At 55.6% G+C, this 19,331-nt stretch overlaps 1 protein-coding gene across 1 annotated transcript; it reads left to right on the plus strand.

Annotated features, from left to right (window-relative positions):
* The first annotated feature begins 296 nt into the window (after positions 1–296).
* On the plus strand, positions 297–19,127 carry PDIA4 (protein disulfide isomerase family A member 4). Its single transcript, XM_004283653.3, has 10 exons — positions 297–746; positions 6,491–6,674; positions 7,874–8,079; positions 9,818–9,956; positions 10,924–11,129; positions 11,254–11,412; positions 14,162–14,313; positions 16,268–16,424; positions 16,721–16,954; positions 17,907–19,127. Exons 1-10 carry the CDS (start codon positions 659–661, stop codon positions 18,320–18,322), a joined length of 1,941 nt encoding a protein of 646 aa, XP_004283701.1. The 5' UTR covers positions 297–658; the 3' UTR covers positions 18,323–19,127.
* The last annotated feature ends 204 nt before the right edge of the window (positions 19,128–19,331 follow it).

The raw sequence follows: 19,331 nt of genomic DNA on the forward strand, positions 1-19,331 counted from the left end.
CCCGCCGTCCCCCAGAGTTGCGCACACGTACCCTCTCACCAACGTTCTGCTAAGGACACGTGTTCTTCCTGCCCAGATCAGCAGCCTGGAGCCCCGCCCGCCTCGCATTTCCAAGGCCCCGCCTACCGCTCCACCGGCCAATTGCTCCCGAGGCGTAGCCCGACCCCGCCCCTCCGGCCCCTGCCCGCCGCTTTTGTTCTCCCCCGCTCCCTCTCTCAGCCTGTGCGCTCCAGGCAAACCGAGTGGCAGCCGCTGATTGGAGGCCGCGGCGCAGCCAATCAGAAGGGGGCACCTCATGGTAGCGCTCTGATCTTTAAACGCCGGAGCCGCGGGGCCTGCGGAGGAGGCCAGGGAGGAGGATCTGCGCTGAGGACTGTGCTGGGGACTGTGCTGGGGACTGTGCTGGGGACTGTGCTGGGGAGCTAGGACGCGCACTTTGGCGCTCGGACGCGCACTTCGACGCACGCGGCCCCCGCCCCAGGTCGGGCTGGGATTGGCCGGTCCGCGGCTTCCCCGCCCCCAGTCAATTGCCGGCTAGGTCTTCCGGGGGGGGGAGTTTCTTTCCTTACCTCTCGTTTCTTTTCGCGAGACCGGAGCCAGAGGTTTGGGATCGCCCAGTGGCCGTCGGCGCGAGGAGGCCGAGCTCCGCACCGCCGCGATGAGGCCCCGGGAAGCCTGGCTGCTCGTTCTGCTCTTAGCCCTGGCGCAGCTGCTAGCAGCGGCGAGCGCAGAGGGCCCGGATGAAGGTGAGCGGCGGCGGGCCGGGCCTGTGGGCGGGGTCGCCGCGCGGACCGCCGACGTGCTGCAGTTTGAGGGCGGTAGCGGGGGACAGCATCGCTTGGGGGATCCGGGAGAGGAGGGCGGCGAAGCGGCCGGGGCTGCCACTGAGGCTTGAACGCGGACAGGATGTAAAGTGCCTTCTTTGCATGCTGGCTCCTTCGCCGTGATTCTGCTCAGGTTTTCCTCGAGTCCAGGCTGACTTCCCGCTCCTGGGAACGGGAGCTTGGGAACTGGTTCAGCATTTGAGGCTAACACGTCCAGGGAGTGTGAAGGAGAGGGGCCTCTGGTTTCAAAACAGATTTTAGAGAAGGGGCGAGGGCACGAAGCCCCAAGTGGGAGCTCTCGGGACAACCGTGGGCAGCAAGCATTTTTCGTCTCAAAACTGTGGTTTGTAGGTTTGGATATAAGTAACTCAAGGGTTCTGGTTTGAGGGAGAAAGGAATGGCTTGGTTTGCATCTTTTGGAAACCGGAGATAGCATTCCTTTTGCGAGCATTTATTCAGCACCTACTGTGTGTGCCGGTCACTGCGCTGGGTTGTGGGAGTTAAGGATGAGTGTGGCCCCTGCCCATAAAGCGCCCGCTCTGGGAGGAAGGTTCGCAGCTACTAGTCATCACTCCTGCATTTTTCTTTGAAGTCGGCTAGCTAAAAAATGGTGTAAGAGAACTTGGAAAATTAGAAAGTTTTAGTCAAGAAAAGAGTGCTAATTCCTAGAGAACAGGGCATCGCATTACTGGTCTTAAACTTCTTCCTCTCTGGCCTTTCTCTAGGTGACTAGAGTTTTTTCCTGTTGAGTTTGTTCCAATATAAATAAACCCCTTTTTCTAACGTTAGTGTGTAAAGGAACTGTGAACTTTATACTCTTTTAAACAGCTTGAGTAACTTTTATGCAAGTCAATGATTCAAGAGTCTTTACCCACATAGAAAGGGAGGTTAAAAACCAACGCTTGGTGAGAACACCTACCTGCCAACAGGAACTAGAGAGTAGTGTCACCTACAAGTGTCTTAGGACCTTTATCCAAATCACCTGGTGCTTATTTAAATACAGAGTCTCAAAATACACCCAAGCGGACTGCAGCAGTGGGCCCTCGAATCTGCATGTTAAACATTTCATTGATTCATGGGCAAGGTAAACTTTGGGAGGTACCTTAAAGTTTGAGGACCAGTGGAGATGGAGGGTAGTTTTTGGAACGTAGCCAAAGAGCAAACTAGCTTTGTCTTGGTTCTGATCCAGTGATTCTATTTTGCGGGGATTCTTAAGAGGCCTGGAAGGGTGGCAAACATGGGTGGACACCAAGGGCTATTAGGAAGAGTGAATCTGTCATTTTGGTCACAGGTCGCTAATGCACTGGAGACCCTGGGAAGTAGCCGCCTCTGGGGTGAGCCCGGGAATCTCTGCAGTTGGGTAGGGTGGGGCTTCTAGTAGTTACCTTGACTCTTTCCCATCCCTGGATCTTCACGTTCAGCTTCTATCACAGATAACCCATCCCGTGGATTTATTTTAGGGCCACACTTGCCTCTACCCCAGATGGTCCCTGTCCTTAGGGGGTTTTCCCTAAGGAAAACTTTTTTTTTTTTTTTTTTTTGCCTCACTGCTGGGCATGCAGGTTCTTAGTTATTTTATTACTTATTTATTTATTTGGCTGCACCGGGTCTTAGTTGCAGCATGCAGGATCTTCGTTGTGGCCTGTGAGCTCTTGTAGTTGCGGCATGTGGACTCTTAGTTGCGGCATGCGGGATGGAGCCCGGGGCCCCCTGCATTGGGAGTGCAGAGTCTTAACCGCTGGACCACCAGGGAAGTCCCTTGCTTGCTTTCATTTGGGATTGGTTTAGATTTTAAAGTAAGTGGAAATTCACTTGGGTACAGTGCTGGGGAACTGTCCAGTTGCCCCTCTCTTTTCCTTTCTGGGAAGTAATTATCAAACGAGTCCGTGTAAAACTTGGGGCATCCTGGGAAGAAAATCCTATGTGTCACCATGGCATAGCAGCTGAGCGGTCAGGACCCTCCACTCAGTAGCCTTGTGCCTTTGGGCAGGTGACTAAAGCTCTCTGTTTCTTCCTCTGTAAAGTGCATGCAATGTGTTTCCCTCGGGGGATGAGAGAGTGTGCTTAAGTGCCCAGCACGGTGCCTGGCGCATAAAACATATCAGTTAAATGATGTTATATCTGATAACAAATTTCTCTTTTTCTATTCAGTATTGACCTAATGGTAAGATTTACCCAACTTTTATGGGCACCTCCCTGGTGGGGACTGGAAGACCGGCCAGCTGAGGAGGCAGATGAGGACATGCTGTAAGGAGCGGCTGGTGTCCAGCCTGGGCAGGATCCAGTGTTGTCAGATGTACTGGTGGGAGTGGGCAGGGGTTGCAGTGACCTGGTTAGAGGAGGGGCCTACATTTCAGGAGTGGCCTTACTGGGTGGGCTAAGCAGGCTGTGGAGATGATGCAAGAGGCTTCACTGACTACACGCAGGGGAGGATGGCACCCTTCCAGAAGGTGCTGGAAGGCTTTGGATATATTTCTATCCTAGAATGTCCAACTTTAAAACTGAAGCCCAGTGAAGAGTGGTCTCCCCATTAAACTGAGATATTTTCCTTGTCCGGATGTGTGGGGTTTTAGTCCATGGGAATATAGAGCCAGCACCTTCTCCAGTTGCAGAGGAGTCAACCCTGGGGATTGTCTGCAACTTGGGGAGGAATGGAAAGGGGGGGCCACGCCTTAATGCTATTAAGGATCCTTAATTATGTAGGGAATGTTCTGCCATTTTGTTTATCCTTAAAAATATAAACTCAAAGTCAATTTTTTAAAAAGTGTCAAGAAATGAATTCACTGTTTGGAGCTCTGTCCCAGGATAACTCATGGACCCCCATTTAATCGTGAGAGCCCCATTACCAATAGTGCTCTCAGACCACTTCGGGCTGGGTGTAGGTAGGAAAGCATCTTTGCTTTTCCATTTTGTAAAATTCACCTTATCCCTGTGCATTGAGCAGATAGCCGAGTCCCTCTTCCTCCCTGAGCTGTGTTTCCTAGCTTGAAGAGGGGATTAAGTTCTCCCGAGCCTTCTTTCCACCCTTCCTCCAGTCTTTCCGTCTGCCCGCAAGTAAACTTGATTCTCGGACTGAGCTGAGCAGCCAGGCGGTGAGAGTGGAGATGCACTGCCTGGGGCATCTACCTAACTGCCCACAGCAGGCCTTCCGGGCCGTGGGAGCACCCAGATCTGGGGCAAGGCGTGTGGTGCTTCCTAGGTCCGCGACAGGAGCAGAGAACCTGCATGACATCCCCACATTAAGCCCCCGGGTTTGCAGCCCCGATGTGGGTCATTTTGGGTGGGACTTTCAGGTGAGGGGCCGTCAGACTAGCCTTTTGAAAGCCACTGTGACAAGGTTCTGCAGGCCGACATGGGTCAGCTAGTACTTATCCTGCAAGTTTGTTGTAGGCAGTGTTCCTGTACCGGGAGCCCCTAGCCAGCTGGCGTAAACCCGGAGGTTCTCAAGCGTTACGTCCTAGGATTCCCGAGGACCTGGGTGTATCGTGTTGGCTGCCAGTCACCAGTGGAAGGGGATTCAGTGTGACGTGAGTGTAAAGAAACGAGCTGAGGCCACAGCCCTGAGAGGTGGCGTTGGGGTTGAGCCCAGGTTGTCTTCCTCTGGGTCCTGCCCCCTCCACGTCCAGGGAGCCTGGTTCTCATTGCTCTCCCCAAGCCTCCTGCTGACAGTGCTGGGGGCCTGGGGCTTCTGCAGGCCTGACCACCCTGCAGGGTCCCTGATGAGGAGCAGGGAAGTGGCGAGGTGGCTGGGGAGCTCGGGGAGGGCGGGAGGAAGACTGCAGGCAGGGCTGGTAACCTGCCCCAAGAAACATGGGAGTCTGCTGGGTATGTACTCCTCAAATTGGTGGGTGTTCTTTTTGGATTTTAGAGCCGTTTCTCCTGCCCGCGCAATGGAGGAACTTCTGCCTTAAGTTGGGGGTCGGGGGTGTGAAAGGAAAAAGCAGTGGGTGTTTGAAGGGACAATGTGGAGGAAAGTGGGGCTCAGCGGGGTGGGGTGGGTTTTTGGTTTACTTTTGACAATTAGTGTGCAGATTGGTAGATTTTAATGATACCGAGCAAAGCTGCCACCCTGCCCAGACTAGTTCCTGGCTTTTCTGAGCACCTGCAGAGCCAGCACTGGATCAGTTCAGGGGCGGCTAAGATTGGTCAAATCCCAGGGGTTCCCGGATCCCGAGGGCAGGTTTTCGAGCCCTGACCTCAGTCCCGCTGTCGGTGTTGGTTTCTCTCCTGGGAAGCATCTCCAAAAATAAATAATTGGCTCTGAAACATTCTGCCTTTGGAGTTGATGAAATCGTGCTGGCTGCAGTTCTGTTTGCTGGCATGGTAGCAGCTGGGGAACCTGGGTAACGAGAACTGCCGTTCAGGATTTCTGGTACCTGTAGTTCAGCAACAAATTCAGTTGAACCTTGATAATAAGATGTGCTCATATGCTTGCGTTCTGGAAAGAGTACTTTGCTTCCAGGCAGGGCGTCCTACAAAGGTACGAACAGGAAACAAGTGCTGGTTCTCAGCTTTTCATTCTGGAGGATGGAATCCTAATCCATTTCTGAAAGGGGTGGCATTTTTACCTCATACACATAAAAAACAGCCCCACGGGTGTTACAGTCCTTCAGCAAAGGTTGAAATGTGAAGGGAGGAGTGTGGGGCATCATATTTTACTTACGAAGTCAGCCCGAGTAACCTCCGGGCTGGAAAAGTTGAGACCAGTACTTGTTTCCTGTTTGTACTGATCTGGGGACCAGGCAGTCAGTCATTCATTGGGCAGGGGTCGGGGGGGATTAGATGCAGTGCTTCCTGCCTGTGGAAGCAGAGAGGGTGAGGAAGAGGAATATGTGTGTGAAAGTTAGCCTGGCCCTTGAGCACAGACGTGGGGGGCCCACGAAGTGAGGAGCCTGAGGCGCACAGCGTGCATATGGGTCAGGAGGCTTGCGCGGGGCGGCCCGAGGGGTGCATCAGGTCTGTGCCTGGGGAGCAGGACGGCGGGTTCTCTGTACCTGGGCTGGAGGCCTGCAGAGCAGGGCCAGGGAGGGAGTGCTCTGTCTGGAGAGGGGGCTGGTTCTGCCCTCCGAGTCCTGCTGCAGTTTTTAGACTTTAAGTTCTAGACCTGTAGTCAGTTTTCAGCCATCTTTTAGGCATGACCTCCCTTTAAGTGAAATCTTAAGTGGCCACCCGATATGCAAATTCCTGGGGTTGGGGAGGCCCCCAGGGACCACGCAGGACTCGTGACCATTTTGAGGGTTTTGGGTTCTAGGGAGATTTTTTTTTTTCTTTTTAAGTAAAGTTACGTATTTATTTATTTTTGGCTGCGTTGGGTCTTCGTTGCTGCGCGTGGGCTTTCCTCTAGTTGTGGCGAGTGGGGGCTCCTCTTCGTTGCGGTGCGCAAGCTTCTCATTGCAGTGGCTTCTCTTGTTGCGGAGCACGGGCTCTAGGCACGCAGTCTTCAGTAGTCGCGGCACGCAGGCTCTAGAGCGCAGGCTCAGTAGTTGGGCGCACGGGCTTAGTTGCCCCGCGGCCTGTGGGATCTTCCCGGACCAGGGCTCAAACCCGTGTCCCTTGCATTGGCAGGCGGATTCTTAACCACTTTGCCACCAGGGAAGTCCCTCTAGGAAGATTTTTAAGGAGGAGGGTCACCATTTTCCTAACCAGTCTGGGTATTTTCTGCACAGATTCTTCTAAGAAAGAGGATGCCATTGAGGAGGAAGACGAGGAGGAGGAAGATGACGAGGACGAGGACGACGGCGATGACTTGGAAGTTAAGGAAGAAAATGGTGTCTCAGTCCTAAATGACGCGAACTTTGATAACTTTGTGGCTGACAAAGACACGGTGCTGCTGGAGTTCTACGCTCCATGGTGAGGACCCACGCTCCGCCCCCCTCAGCCAGATGGACCAGGGGTTCCTCTGTGTCCCAGGCTGGACCCCTCAGAGTCATCCGGACCCCGCAGGGTGGGAGTGTCCGGGTGCAGGAACCCAGACTCCTGGTTCGGGAGCGCCAGGGGCTCAGCATTCTGCCAATTTGCATTGAGCGTCTGACGAGCCAGCCCTCGCAGACCGCGGGCCCCGCTCGTTTCAGATCCAGTGCTTAAAAATGTGCACACGTCCTCTGCTAGTTACAGCTGGGGGCGGCTAACGAGCTGTGATGACACAGAGACCTGCGTGGGTGACAGGCGCATCCCTCGTTACAGATTCCGCCCTCCACCCCCTCCTCCTGCCTGGAGTCTGGTGGCTGCCCAGTGCAGCCCCTGGGGCCTCCCATAGGAAAGGTGCATGGGCCCTGGGGGAGCAGCCCCTCTTTTCCCATCTTTCACCCTCACGGGGCAGCCAGTCATGACTCTTGGGCTCCTTCCCCCCACCTCTCTTCTGCTGTTTTTTCCATCTCATAATCCCGTCTTCTTTTTCCCCTTTCTCCTGCCCTCCTTGGTTCACTTCGGAGACAAAATAGTCAAGATATTCTTACGTTGTTTGTCTAGCACAGTGTGAGATGCTTTGTAAAAGTATCTAAACAGACCTTAGGACAGGCCTATGAGGTTACATTGTTCCTGGTTTATAGATCAGCCGTTCTCAAACATTTTGTTCTCTCAGGACCCCTTAACACTTAATAATTGAGGACCTCAAATAGCTTGTTATGTGGGTCATGTTTATCAGTAGTTACCGTATCGGGAATTAAAACTGAGAAATAGAAAAGGCCATCTTTAAATAACAGTAGCGCTCTTACATGTTCACGTCAGAATGCTGACATCATCGTCGATCACGTAGCCTCTGGAAAACCCTGCCGTATGCTTCTGAGAGGAGTGGAAAAGACGGCATCTTTCAGGAAGAGTTTTCTCCTCACACTGGGGTGTAGAGATGTTGAAAGCATGTTCCCTCAGCAGAGCTGAGTTTCGAACCTGGATCTGTTTGACTTTCAGCTGCCTTGGCCTCCCCTGTTTTGTGTTTCTTGTCAACTGCAAACATTTCTGGTCCCAGTGTCCCCGTGTGTGTGCGTGTTGCTGGATTTAAGTCTCCATGGATACAGTTAACCTGCTTCTTCTTCCCGAAATCTAATTCTCAGGTGCGGGCATTGCAAGCAGTTTGCTCCAGAATATGAAAAAATCGCCACTACCTTGAGGGAGAATGACCCTCCCATTGCTGTCGCCAAGATCGACGCAACCTCGGAATCGGCGCTGGCCAGCAGGTTTGACGTGAGTGGCTATCCTACCATCAAGATCCTTAAGAAGGGGCAGGCTGTCGACTACGAGGGCTCCAGGACCCAGGAAGGTGAGCGGCTTCTGAGCTGCTGGTGGAAGTCGGGGACAGGGCTCCCTCTCCCTGGAAGGGAAAGTGGAGGGGGTGATGGGAGGGGAATTTGGATATTAGAAAGGAAGCCGAGCTGAGTGGACGGGGAGTGATCCCTGATGGAATGTTCGCGGAAACTTGGATCAATGTAAACTTGTCCTTGCATGGGAGGGGGTATCTTCTTCCATTGGCGACCATGAAACTCAAGGTCTGGAGCTGGTGTGTTACAGGTCATGGGTCTTGGTAGTGCGCTGGAGCGGTGCTTCTGAATGTCTAGCTTGTATCCGACTCACGGGGGGTGGGGTGGGGTGGGGTTGAGGGGGCTCGTTTAGACAGACTGTCGAGCCCCAGCCCAGAGCTTCTGATTCACTAAGTTTCAGGTCTGGCCCAATAACCTGCGTTTCTTGCGAGCTCTAAGGGCTTGCCGAACGTGCAGGTCCAGAGCCCCCATTGGAACCACTGGTGTGCGGAGCCAGACAGTGTTTCTAAAACCAGGCCCGATGGGTCCCTGCCTGGCTCACATCAGACACTAAATAAGTTTCATTAAATGAATGAGAAAATAACATTGTGGTAGCCTTTAGCGTATCTCTTAATCACTTAAGAAAAAAGATTGCTTTGTGCTGCATTTTCCATTCCCAGTATAGCGTAGTAGAAATAGCACTGAATAGGTTTGGGGTCTTCATTGCCATCACGTAGCCCTGTGTCCCCCACAAGGGCCTCCCTTGCTGGGCCTTGGGCTCCTCATCGCGGAGTGTGAGGTCACGTGGACTTGATCTCAAGGTTCCCTTTGAATTGGTACGAGAGTCTGTCCTGTGACAGACTTGTATATTTGGAGGTCTGCGCTTGACACCTGCCAGCTAGGGACGTGGCCCAGTTTGGAATCTTGAGAGCAGAGTTTGCCTAAGTGGCCTCCCCAGGCACCAGCCCTCCCAGTGCGTGTTAATAATGGGGCTCGCCTGCGTTGATGGCCCCAGGGCCTCGGCTCTGCCTACACCGGCAGGTGCTGCTGTGCGCGCTCCAGTCTGAAAGCTCGTGCTTTGCGGCAGTGGGTCTCAGACCTGGCTCCTTGGTAGATTCTATGGCAAAAAAGGAGAGAAAAAGTTTGCAGCCACTGCTCCTAAGAACCCCTTGGAAAGTGCTTTGCGAGAATATATTCAGTGTCCCAGGCCTGGCGTTGAATCCATCTCCGGGGAAGCAGGCCACAGAAGGGCCGTTCGCAGTCTGCAGCCTGAGCGGCGTGGGAGCTGCTGCTTCTCTTTTCATTTTTCTCCAGTTTGGTTACGTTTTATGATGCGTGTAACGTGCCAGTGCTAGATGTGCGTGTCTAAATACATATGTATTTGTACGAGTTAAGAGGATGACCCCAAAACTATTAATAGGCATGTGTGGTCAAACACTGGGAGATGACCTCTCGGGGTTCAAGTGCAGTTAGAACCCTGGCGTGTTAGGAACGGAAGTCTCATTCGTCGGGTTGGGCTTGGACTGTCTCGAGCAGTCTGCAGCGGGTGCGTGTGGCAGTGGACCCATGACGGACAGCTGCTGGAAACAGTGGGCCTCTGGCTCTTAACTGTGCGGAGTGGCCCTGGCTGTAGATGTGATTGGATTTCAGGAAATCACATGGGTCCTGTTCTGTGGCCCCGCTCTCTCTCTTCGCCCCTCACCACCTGCCACCCCTGGAGCGGGCGCCTGCATGTGCTCAGTCTTGTGTTGTTTCTTCCAGAAATTGTGGCCAAGGTCAAAGAGATCTCCCAGCCCAACTGGACACCTCCACCAGAAGTCACACTCGTGCTGACCAAAGATAACTTCGATGAGGTGGTGAATGACTCAGGCATCATTCTGGTGGAGTTTTATGCCCCGTGGTAAGATGGTGTCTATCACCTGTTATCGGATACTGGTCAGGCCCGTCCTGTGTTCGGTACAGGCACGGGCCGGGGGTGGCAGAGACAGACCCCCGCACGTGAGGCAGGGCTAGCCGAAGAGCAGGCGGGTGCAAAGTCCCCGCCGTGCACAAGTGGGCAGAGTGGGGCGCTGCGTGTTCCGAGAGAGGCGGTTTCACAGGGTCTTTCCTGGGGGGTAGGATGAGGCTAAAATATAGGCCTGAAGCGTGGAGCCTGCAGGGGAGAGTAAGCCACGTGGGCCACATAGGGGGGCCACCCAACGATCTGGGGCCCCTCGGAGCTGGAGGACACGGCCGTGCGCCAGGCAGTGCCCGCTTCCCCCCCGGGCCTTGCTGCCTCCCTCCTGAGATGTTTGGACCTTGGTTTTCTCTGTCTTCGTCTCTGCTCTCGACTGTTCTGGAGTGAATCTTGGAAGTTGACCCTGACTCTTGCTTTACACTCAAGACGTGTTCCCTCCTTGTGCCGGAGCCCCAGGGCCCCTAGAGCTTCCTGCCTTTTGTCCCTTCCCCTCACCGCCCCCTTCGCAGGCTTGCATCCACTTCCTGCCCATCCCTTGTGTCCCAGCTCACCGTAACGTCCTGTGTGAAGTCACCACTGACTGGTATCCTTACCTGTCCCAGCTCTCCCACCAAGAAAATTGTCTTGGCCTTTCCCACGTCTTACCCCATGTCACGGTTATGCCCCTGTCCACCATGTCTCGGGTGTGTGTGTGTTGTGTGCGTCCCCCCACCCCAATGAAGGAGGAGGCCACATCCTGCTGGCCCCTGGGGCAGGCCCGGGCCCTGCCCTCACCCGGGGGCATCCCGAGGTTGGCCGGATCTCTCCAGTCGCCTGCCCGGGAGCGCAGGCTGGGTTTCTGCGCTTCACTTACCTGGCAGGTGGCATCCACACCAGAACAGGCCCCTGACAGAACTGCTTCCTCTCGCAGGTGTGGACACTGCAAGAAACTGGCCCCCGAGTATGAGAAGGCCGCCAAGGAGCTGAGCAAGCGCTCTCCCCCAATCCCCCTGGCAAAGGTCGACGCCACCGCAGAGACAGACCTGGCCAAGAGGTTCGACGTCTCCGGCTATCCCACCCTGAAAATCTTCCGCAAGGGAAAGCCCTTTGATTACAACGGCCCACGGGAAAAATACGGTACTGCCACCTCCTCTGGCCTCAGTGGGGAGGGAAGCTCCTGGTGCGTGTGGGCGCCGGCAGAGCTGTGGGGACAGCGCCCTACAGCCCCAAGCGGCCCCTCAGGCGTGTGCTCTGCTCCCAGGGATCGTCGACTACATGATCGAGCAGTCCGGGCCACCCTCCAAGCAGATCCTGGCCCTGAAGCAGGTCCAGGAGTTCCTGAAGGATGGAGACGATGTCATCATCGTTGGGGTCTTTAAGGCGGAGAGCGACCCAGCCTACCAGCGGTACCAGGACGCTGGTAAGGAGTGGCCCTCTGGGCAGGGCAGAGTGCCCAGGCCCGGGCCCTCTGAGGTTGCTGGGGAGTCTGCTGCTTCTGTATAAAACTCCTGGGCATCGACTTAGGGGATGGCTTGATGGGAGAATTGAGATTGCATACGTGGGAACAGGCTTTCCTTTCTCGGCTTGGGGCTTGGTTCTCTGTTGCTTTCATTGCACGTGGGTGATATGATCTCTTACCAAATAGATGAGAGGGCTGCACAGTCCCCCTCCTGGCCTCTGAGAGGAGGGGAGGGGCACAGTCAAGTTCATCCAAGGTCATTGTCTACCTCCCGCCCCTTCCAGGGGCCCCTTCCCAGATCCAGTCCCTCTGCCAGGGGTAGGGTCTTGACCGGAAAGCGAGGGTTTCTGCATCAGACCTGGGTTCGAGTCCTGGCTCTGCCAGTGTTCGAATACTGTGACCACAGTCAGTGACTTGATCAGCTCGGAGATCTCACGTCCAACACGGTGACCTGTCCTACTTGGAAGGTTGTTACATTAGTTGAGATAAATTGGAGGAAGTGCTTAGCAAAGTGCCTGGGGATGCTGACTGCACACTGAATGCTGGTCTTGCCGGTCCGGGAGGCAAAGTTTATCACCAGCAGCTGTCAGTGGTGTCCCGTGGGGGCTGGCGTCCTCGCTCCCCGGACGGTCCCTAGGCCATGAACAAAAGATGGCTTTTCAGGGTCGGTCAGGATCCTCTTGGTCCTCATCAGCTCCTGAGTGCCCTCCACCCCTCACCCCACGTCACACACACCAAAACAGTTTGCTTTTCTACTTCGAAGGAGCAATTATGATCTGCTTGCCACTTAGTGCTAATCTCTGCTGCGCAGTCACGGTTGTGCGTTTGTCAAATGCAGATTAACGTTGTAAAACATACAGTAGAGCTAAACTCTGTGCTTCCTCGGTCTTCACTGATTCAGTCAGTAACCTTGTCACCCAGTTGTGCTAGAAACTTGCAGAGGGGTCCCCTAGCCCACCCAGGGCCACAGGCAGCCACGGAGTCCCCAAACCTACACATTTATGTGCATGCAGATCCCTGGGGATCTTGGCAAAATGTGGGTTCTGGGGCTTCCCTGGTGGCGCAGTGGTTGAGAGTCCGCCTGCCGATGCAGGGGACACGGGTTCGTGCCCCGGTCCGGGAGGATCCCACGTGCCGCGGAGTGACTGGGGCTATGAGCCATGGCCGCTGAGCCTGCACGTCCGGAGCCTGTGCTCTGCAACGGGAGAGGCCACAGCAGTGAGAGGCCCGCGTACCGCAAAAAAAAAAAAAAAAAAAAAAATGTGGGTTCTGGTGCTATACATCTGGGTGGGCCCAGTGCTGCCCGTCCAGCTGCCTCACTTCCAGCCTGACATACGTGTGACCCCACGTGGCCGGTCAGGTTAGGCTCGGGCAGGGGTGACAGTCACTGGGCCTGGGGTGTAGACTGTGGGGAAGGAGCCAGAGACAGTCCTGGAGATGCAGCGTGGACGACAGGGAAGCTGATGGGGCAGGAGCAGAGGGGAGGCTGGCGGGAGGAAGGGGTCTGTGAACGTGGAGGGCGGGCAGGAAGTTCTTGTCGATTCTGTCTCTGCACCCAGGGCCACCTGATAACAAATACCCGGGGCGCCTGGCGGCTTAGAACGGGGGTGCCTTCTGGGTGGGCCACCTTGTTTCATTCTTCCAGTGGTCTGAGAGGTGCCCTGTCCTGTTTCTACAGAGGAGGGACTGGGGCTCGGGGAGGTGAGTCACCGGCAGGCCTGAAGTCACACAGTCGGCAGGTCGAAAATTACGATTTCAGTCAAAGTCTGTCTCAGCTTCCAGAAGCTGTGAGCTTGTCCAGGTCGCCCCTGCCTCCTGCAAGACACGTACTGTGCCCTCAGCCACCTGTCCCTATATATAGCCAGTCGGAGGCTGCCCTCGGGTGGGGCGACGCCTCACCCGGTGCTGGGACCACACTCCGCTCAGGGTGCGTGTGGATGCCTCAGCGAGGACAGAGCAGAGGGACTGAGGTGATTCCCCTGGGGGGGTCCGGGGCAGGGGTTGACAGGCCGGCCCACGGGCCAAATCCGGTCCTCATCTGTTTTTGTAGGTTCCCTTAGAACACAGCACACCAGATGGTTTGCACGCTGATCAGCACAGAGCTGGGTCGTCATGACCGTGGGGTCCACAAAGCCAAGATAGTTCCTGTCTGGGCCTTTCCATAAAAGATTGCCAGCCCCTGTTCTAGAGTATCCTCAGTCAGTGGGGGTGCATTGGGGAGTTTCCCGAGATTTAAAGTATGTACAGCAAAAGAACCGCAGCCCACAGACAGGCCACCCAACAACTCGGGGAGGAGCAGTCAAAGCCCTGCAAAGGGTGCTGGGTGTGAAAACTCCCTGTGGGGATGGAGGGCTCTTGTGACGGACGCAGGAGGATTTGGGCTGTCTGTCCAGGGTTATGTGCTTCTCAGCATCAGAGGCCACAGACGACTGTAGCGCCTGACAAATTAGCTCTGAGTTTTTCTGTGAAGATTGTTTATTTTTAAAATAAATTCCAAGATATATAGATTTTAAGGGATTACATCTATACCAGGTTGTAAACTCCAGACTCCTTTCAAGTGTTTCAGCTCTGGATATAGTCCACACGGCGTTCGTGGTTAAGAACACTATTTTCTGGGCGTTTGCTTTGACTGATGGTGGGTAGTGAGTTGAATCTAGATCATTTAAGCAATTTAGTAAATCGTGTATTTGTTGTTCTGTTAATTTTTCAGCTAACCACCTGAGAGAGGATTACAAATTCCACCACACTTTCCACACTGAAATAGCCAAGTTCTTGAAAGTCTCCCCGGGGAAGTTGGTCATCATGCAGCCTGAGAAATTCCAGTCCAAATATGAGCCCAAGAGCCACGTGATGGACATCCAGGTGGGGGAGGGATGCCAGCCCCGGGGCATCCCATCGGCATGGTCTCTTGGTCAGGGTTCGTGGGAGGGATGGCGGTCGGGGGTTGGGGTCACACATACCTCGTGGGTCGTGGGGCCTTGGCCCCTGGCAGAGCTCCACCTGCTTTTGCCAGAAGGGTTCCCCCGGTCTTTATAGCTCCTGGCAGGCCAGCAGCGGCCTGCGTGGCTGGTGTGGCTCCTGGCCAGGACGTGCTGGCTGCTGGGTCTGAGCCAAGCCTCACTTGCCGCCAGGTGGCTTGGGCGCTGAGGCCTAGGAAGCGATGACGGGCCTCTCTGTTCACTGGGTGAAGCTGTGGGATGTGGCACGTGGACTTGGCCTTTCTTTCCTCTATGTCCCCCCACTCTCGGTCTTCCTAAGGGGGTGACACACTCATCTCTAGAGGGGCGGAGGGAGCTCCCAGCCCAGGGTGAGCCTGGGTCCAGCTCGGTGTTCCGAGTGCTTCACAGGGGCTCCGCACTCCACTGAACAGATCTTCAGGTTTGGAAAAAACCTTACACCTTGAATCCAAATATTTTATTTGATAGAACGATGCAGAGAAGTGAGCCAACAGGCTGGAGGTCCTACAACCAGTTAGGAGCAGACTAAGGGGAGAATGCAGGTGTGCTCCGTCCCCAGCCAGGACGTGTGGGGGTGGTCTCATCTCTCCCCCTGCCCTCCAGCTTCTCTTTTTAGCACCCAGAGATACTGGCTCTGGGTCCGCAGAGGGGCCCTGATGGTACAGTTCTGTATGGTGTGTGTGCTCCTGGGAAAGGGGGGCTGTCTGCAGCTTTCAGTAGATTCTTGAAGGGGTCCTTGACCTGAAAAGGTTGAGATCCACAGTCTGTTGTACACATCACTGCTACTTTACTCTTTTGGTATTATTTATATACCGTCTTGGTTGCAAAAATTATTTCAGGCTGCTTTGTAAAAAATGCACACAACAGATAAAATGTGACTTTTAAAAAATGGATTTAAAAATTAGGACAAAGGGAAGACAAGGGCAGGACAGGTAAGATGAAGCCAGGTGTAAAGTCAGCACAGGCAGCACTGCCGTGAGGGGAGCCTGTTGGCTGCAGACGTAAGCGAGGAGGGCTCTGGCCTTGTTCAGATTCGGGCCCGCGGGGGCCAGGTGCTCAGCTCGGGAGCACATTTGTCCTGGGCCCCTCGGCTTTGAGCTCACCTCCTGAGGGATGGTTGGTCCAGGGGCCGTCCTGATGAAAGACACCCCACAGCCCAGCTGCCCTCTGCCTCGTCCCTGCTGCCTCCTCCCACCTGGCCCGGCCTGCCATTTCTCAGCGCCACCTGGGACCACCTCCTGACCATCGCTGCAGATGGGACATGGGCCCTAGGGGGAGAGAGCAGGGGTCATCCATCACTTCCTGCTGGGCAGGCAGCCGCACCTCGTTGGGCCTCGGTTTCCTCACCTGTAGAGCGAGGTGGCCGTGCCACCCTCACGTGCAGCTGTGTGGCCCCATGCTCTTCCTGAGAGACACTGCCCGCACCCCTGCCCCCGGCTTCAGTGTCGCGGCTAGTCAGGGGCAGGCTTTCTCCAGGCGGAGCTCGGAGCCCCAGCAGCACTTCGCATCACGGCACCGTGTTCCTTGTCCGTGCAGTGTCCCAGAGAGGCTGCTGTGAGGATCAGACCAGGGGAAGGTGGGACCCTGTGCCCAGTGTAGCCCGTGTTAGCGCCGCTGTCATCTGGGAGCCGGGCCTTCCCCCAGCAGAACCTGATTGACCTGGACCGCAGGCCCCCACCCAGAGGGAAGGGCACGTGGCCTCTGCAGTTGCCCGAGAGGCTCACTTCGGGTTCCCTGGAGGAGGGGCCCCAGCATCACTGGGTGGACTTGAGTGGGGCCCCTGTGCCCATCTCTTGGAGCAAATGGCTTTTCCCATCGACAGCAACGGACAGCTGCACCTCACCTGCCCCCTTTTGCAGGACTCCACGGAGAGCTCGGCCATCAAGGAGCACGTGTTGAGGCACACGCTGCCCCTTGTCGGCCACCGCAAGTCTTCCAACGAGGCCAAGCGCTACTCGCGGCGCCCCCTGGTGGTCGTGTACTACGGCGTGGACTTCAGCTTCGACTACCGCGTCGGTGAGGCCCGGGTTGGCGGCTGGGGTGTGTGGTTACTTACGGCTTCAGGGGCTTTTTCCTCCCGGGCTGTGTCCCTACCCCCTTCCCTCTCTGCTTGAGCACGAGGGGAGCTTCGAGTCGAGTTGGGCCCTCTTAGATTAGAGATGCGGGGGCGACCGGGCGAGGCCAGCTCCCAACCCCGACCCGCCTGCGGGCAGGGGCCCTGGGCTGTGGCCCGAGGCTGGTCCGGGGTCTGCGCCCGGCATCTGGAGCCTCAGCCTCTGCAGCCTGGCTCACAGCCCTCGGTGCCCTTTCAGCCACTCAGTTCTGGCGGAACAAGGTCCTGGAGGTGGCCAAGGACTTCCCCGAGTACACCTTTGCCGTGGCCGACGAGGACGACTTCGCCACGGAGGTGAAGGACCTGGGGCTGAGTGAGAGTGGGGAGGAGGTGAACGCGGCCATCCTGGACGAGGGCGGCCGCAGGTTCGCCATGGAGCCCGACGACTTCGATGCCGACGCCCTCCGCGCCTTTGTCAGCGCCTTCAAGAAAGGTGAGCCCCCCCCATCCCATCCCCCCACCATCCTCCACCTCCGCGGCCCCACCGGCTGGTTGTCGGGGGCCTGGCCCAGGCTTCCTCCTGGACCCGAGGGATGGGAAGATGGGGATGGAGAATCCCTGTTCTTTTGCTTTCTCTCTCTCTCTTTTTTTTTTTTTTTTTTCATAATAGAATAAAAGGCAGGCGTCTTGGAAATTTCAAGAAGCCTTTTTTTTTTTGCGGTTGCGCGGGCCTCTCACTGTTGTGGCCCCTCCCGTTGCGGAGCACAGGCTCCGGACGCGCAGGCTCAGCGGCCATGGCTCACGGGCCCAGCCGCTCCGCGGCATGTGGGATCTTCCCGGACCGGGGCACGAACCCGTGTCCCCTGCATCGGCAGGTAGACTCTCAACCACTGCGCCACCAGGGAAGCCCAAGAAGCCTTATTTTTAAACTATGTAAAGTACAACAGGCTTTTGGACTTAGACGTAAGTTTCATGTATGAGGAAAACTTGCTTTGGCATCAAGGCGAGCGTCTTTCTCACCTGGTTGCGCACATGGCCCCGGGTCCCCAGCGCTGGCAGCTGACGGGCAGACCTCCTTGTCCGTCACTGCTCAGTCTACTCCCCACCGTGGCTTCCAGCCCGCGGCGCCCACCCTCCTAGTAACCCCTCTGCATCGGGAGCATCTCTTGTGACAGCCTCACTGAACAGGACCCAGCGTCTGCTAGGCCTTGTGGGGAACCACCTGCACCCTCTCTGGCCTTTGCAGGGACTGGGAAAGTAGAAGACGTGAGGAAACCAGAGAACTGGCGGTGGGCTCCTGGAGACAAGGCCCTGGCTGGCCCTGGCAGCGTCTGACTTGCCATGTCCTGCACGTCAGGCCAGCCTCACTGCCTGGTCCAGTTAGAGCCGCCAGGGTCGGGGCTTTTCGGCTCTCACACTCCTCCTCTGCTTGCTTTCCTCGGCAGGAAAACTGAAGCCAGTTGTCAAATCCCAGCCGGTGCCCAAGAACAACAAGGGGCCGGTCAAGGTCGTGGTGGGGAAGACCTTCGACTCCATCGTGATGGACCCTAAGAAGGACGTCCTCATCGAGTTCTACGCGCCCTGGTGCGGGCACTGCAAGCAGCTGGAGCCCGTGTACACAGCCCTGGGCAAGAAGTACAAGGGACACAAGAATCTGGTCATCGCCAAGATGGACGCCACGGCCAACGATGTCACCAACGACCGCTACAAGGTCGAGGGCTTCCCCACCATCTACTTCTCCCCCAGTGGGGACAAAAAGAACCCAATTAAATTTGAGGACGGAAACAGAGATCTGGAGCATTTGAGCAAGTTTATAGAAGAACATGCCACAGAACTGAGCAGGGCCAGGGAAGAACTTTGAAGGCCTTGAGGGTCTGCTCAGGGCAAGCGCGGCAGGGACCAGACAGCGAAGCTTCCAGCACTCGGCATTGGAGCCTGAGCCAGCTGCGAGCCCAGTGGGCTTGCTCAAAGGCAGTCTGTCAAGGTGTTTTGGTTTGTCTTGTGTTTTAATTTTTTATACTTTGGTATTTCACCTTATGCTCTGATACTGAATAGATATGAATGACTCAGTAGATTAGTCCAGAATTTTACAGAGGATACATCTATTTTTACCATTATTTGGGGTTTGATTTTTTTTTTAACTTTTTCACCTTCTTTAATATATTTCTTCAAAGCAGACAGTTGAATCTCTTCTGTGTGAATGTTTTTCTCTGTTTTTAATTTAAAATTTAAGAAGCCTTTGCCAAATCACGTCGACTTTTCCTTTTTGTTTGATTGTCACCTGAGGAAAGCTTAGCTGAAGATGGGACTGTTGGTGTTCGGTTTTTTTTCTTTCTGTTGTGGCACAAAGTGAGAACTGTCGCCGAGCACCCTGCCGAGGACGGCATTCCAGCCCGACTGATCTGCCCCCCGGTCCAGGGAGAAACAGCATCTCTGCGGGCCTGGGCGTCACCGTGCCTTCTCCTCCCAAATCGAGGACCGCAGGCAGGAGCGTTTCCCAGGTGCTCCCAGACCCCGATCCGAGGCTCAGCCTCCGAGAGGCCGCCTGCCTCTTCAGAACCGCTGTGGCCAAGGAGAGATGAGCTGGGGCACAGGTGGAGACTTTAGGGTGATAGGACGATAGGGGTAGGCTGTTGTGATGGAATAAAGAAAGGATTCAAAATGAACCTCCATCACCGTCCTAGAGAACATGGTCCCGCCCTGGAGCCTCAGTGTGCTGGAGATGGAGAGGCCGGGCCTGGAGGGGAGGCTCCCTGCCCAGTCTGCCTGAACATCCAGGGGTGGGGTGGCATCCCGACCCGGGTAGGGGCATCGATGGGCTCTGCTCTTGGTTGTTTGTGGGTGGGCAGTGGTGCACTCTGTCGGGAGGG

This window comes from Orcinus orca, chromosome 9 (assembly GCF_937001465.1).
Source record: "Orcinus orca chromosome 9, mOrcOrc1.1, whole genome shotgun sequence".
In the NCBI taxonomy this organism is placed as follows: Eukaryota; Metazoa; Chordata; class Mammalia; order Artiodactyla; family Delphinidae; genus Orcinus; species Orcinus orca.